General features: G+C 31.0%; 1 protein-coding gene across 1 annotated transcript; it reads right to left on the bottom strand.

Moving 5' to 3' along the window:
* Window positions 1–1,565: 1,565 nt before the first annotated feature.
* Window positions 1,566–2,363, bottom strand: LOC120197807 (ethylene-responsive transcription factor RAP2-1-like). Its single transcript, XM_039199203.1, has one exon. It carries the CDS (start codon window positions 2,203–2,205, stop codon window positions 1,720–1,722), a length of 486 nt encoding a protein of 161 aa, XP_039055134.1. The 5' UTR covers window positions 2,206–2,363; the 3' UTR covers window positions 1,566–1,719.
* Between the last annotated feature and the right edge of the window lie 592 nt (window positions 2,364–2,955).

The following is a 2,955-nucleotide window of genomic DNA, read 5'->3' as shown; positions in this document are numbered from 1 at the left end:
CCCTTTATTCAATCCCACAGGAACGGATTAATGATTAATTTGATCTAAGTTTAATTGTTACTTTTGAAAATCATTTTATTAAATATTTGTTTTAAATTAAATAATAGATTTGGAGTGAAAAAAAATTAAGCGCTCATATTATCTAATTATTTAAAATAAAATAAAATCACTCATAATATATCGTGATAAAATCGTTGTGAATTTAACGTAATTAAAATATGTCATGGGTAACTTAATTAATTAGTAAATAGATTTAATTACTTTAATTAATTGGTCCATAAATGACTACTCCAAGGCTAATGTATTGTGCGCTTTATTTTGTTATATCTAAGTATATTTTAATCTAATCAACCTCTCTTAGTACATGTTCTATCGACTGGGTTGGAACTATACAAAACTCTACGTACTCATCATAGCATATATTTGACAGTGAGAGTTTAACTTTGAGATCGTTTTTGTGTTTGGAAAGGTGGTCACGCGCCTGTTAATTCGTTAGTTTGAAAATAATATGTAAGCTCAATAATTAAAAGCAAAGATCAAAAGTTTCCTTCGAATTGTTTAAGTCGATCGATATCTCAATTATTGCAACCTCACACTAACAAGTAAGAATGATTATAGTGAAATCTGTCTCTTGCTCGCCTCAAAAGGGTATTTTTCGGGATAACGACTCTCTTTAATCAATAAACACAATCCATCAATAAGTGAATTTGGTATGATGTTAAAATTTACTCTTTTATATTTATTTGAATAATTATTTTAATATTTATTTTAAATTTTAAAAGTATTTTAATTCTCATGAATTCAAATTTTGATCAGAATGATCCATGTTGGATAAATTTTGTTAGTTGACTAACGATCTATGCATGTTATTAACATGATATTTATACATGTATTTAATTGTTTATGTTCCATGTGTCATGTCATCATTATGAATGACATGATATGTGACACGTTAACAACATGTGTTGATGAATAATTAACCAATAATTTTGGTCCAACATGAATCATTTTGATAAAATAAAATATTTGCTTTAAAAAAATGTAGCTCTTGGTGTACCTTCTAATGCAAATCACACCCATATTGTCTCTATTATTATACATCATTTAATATATGCTAGAAGACGCAACTCGATCAAGATAATTAATTAATAAATTGAAAAAAAAAATAACCTATCACGATTCGTCGTCGTTTCTACTATGTCTTATAACATTTTAAATTTAAAATATATAATTAAATTTGATCTCCCTAAAAAGAGAAATCGAGACACTCGATTGAATTTTGAATGAACTCTCCCTTAACTTGTAAACACCATCTTTCATTTATATTAAAGAAATGAATCATTATTGATCAATCAATCCGTCATCTCATCAAATCTGAGCACTTCATTCTTATCTCCTTATCTTTTTTGTTTCCATGGAAATAACCTACAACAAATTAATCAATACTTTATAATCACTAACTCAGCTAAACGAGTTGAATAGCTAAGCCAGTAGCCATCCTGTTTCATTACTGTATTATTCATATTACAAGTTACAATCCAAAGTTTAAAAAAAAACCTAACCTCATCAAATAGAATCAACTCATTTTTTTTATTGATTCTATTCTCTGAGCACTTACTATTCCATGAGCGAATAAAAAAGATAAAGAAAAACAAAGTCCTGATGTTTATGAACAGTTTGATTTTGATTATTATTATTTTTGTTTTGTTTTATATCATTTCAATCTTCATCGGAGGATTCAGGGCACTTGTTCAAATCAGGCTTTGAGAAGACTAGACCGGGGTTCGATGATTCCGATGAAGTAGAAGCGTGACGATGATGTTGATGAAGTGAGCCGGTTTGTAGAGCGTCAACTTTAGCGCCGACCTCGGTTGCTTTCTTGCGTATGGAAGCGGGGGAGATGTACCTAAGTTCATCGTCATCTTGTAATATAAGGTCAGGGAAGTTGAGCCTAGCCGAAGGTCCACGCAAGTAGAAGACGGCAGTGTCGTAGGCACGAGCGGCGGCTATCGGCGTGACGTAAGAACCCAACCAAATCCTGGACCGCTTGTTCGGCTCTCGGATTTCAGCCACCCATTTCCCCCACTTCCTCATCCTTATCCCTCTGAATGGTTTCTCCTTTTGCTGCTGTTGTTGCTGGCCGCCTTGCACCTTTTGCTTCTCTCCGCTCGTTGAACTCGAACTCGAACAACAATCACCTCCCATTGAAATACCCTAAAATCTAAACTAAAAGAAACAAAACAAAAACCTTTTACGGATTTTTCAGTTTTCTCTTGAATTTAGAGATTGAAAGCCATAGCCAAAAAGCAAGAGATTGTTGAAGCTAGGTTTAATGAAAGATTACCCTTTGCTTCAAAAGCTATATATTCTCGATGTTTTTATATATATAATATAGTAGAAAAAGAGAGGAGAATGCAGAGGCAAGAAGCATTAGTTTTCCACTTGGCTGCAAATCTGTAATCAGGGAACGGCTGCCACGTTGATCTTACTTAAAGATAAATCAAAATTTGGCCGACAAAATCAATCAAACTCCTTGTCTTACTATTTCTATAATGCCTACGCTATAAAATAAGTTAATACACACACACACCACACACACATATATATATATATATATATATAGAGAGAGAGAGAGGAGTAGAAATATATCTAAGAGATTATTTTAAAAAAATTAAATTTATTAAGAGAGTAAGAGTATATTAATAGATCAGAAATTGATTGTTATGATTTCATCACTAGTAATATATTATATTAAAATCACAATAGATAATATATTAAATTTGTTACATGTGTTAGACATGTTATATGAACCAACAATGATATTGCTAAAATTCTAATGTTATTAAATCAGATTAATTATTTCATTCATACATGAAGTATATCCAATTCTCAGTTTCATAGATAATGTTTAAAAATTCTCGATTTCATACATGGTGTCTTCTTGTAACAAAGTCA

The sequence above is a fragment of the Hibiscus syriacus genome, unplaced genomic scaffold, assembly GCF_006381635.1.
Source record: "Hibiscus syriacus cultivar Baekdansim isolate YM2019G1 unplaced genomic scaffold, ASM638163v2 tig00117056_pilon, whole genome shotgun sequence".
Classification (NCBI taxonomy): Eukaryota; Viridiplantae; Streptophyta; class Magnoliopsida; order Malvales; family Malvaceae; genus Hibiscus; species Hibiscus syriacus.
The sequence above is the reverse complement of the archived record's forward strand: the minus strand, read 5'-3'. Positions and strand labels throughout refer to the sequence as shown.

Coding starts and splice junctions, on each gene's coding strand:
- LOC120197807 (XM_039199203.1), bottom strand. CDS start 2,205: ATGGGAGGTGATTGTTGTTCGAGTTCGAGTTCAACGAGCGGAGAGAAG.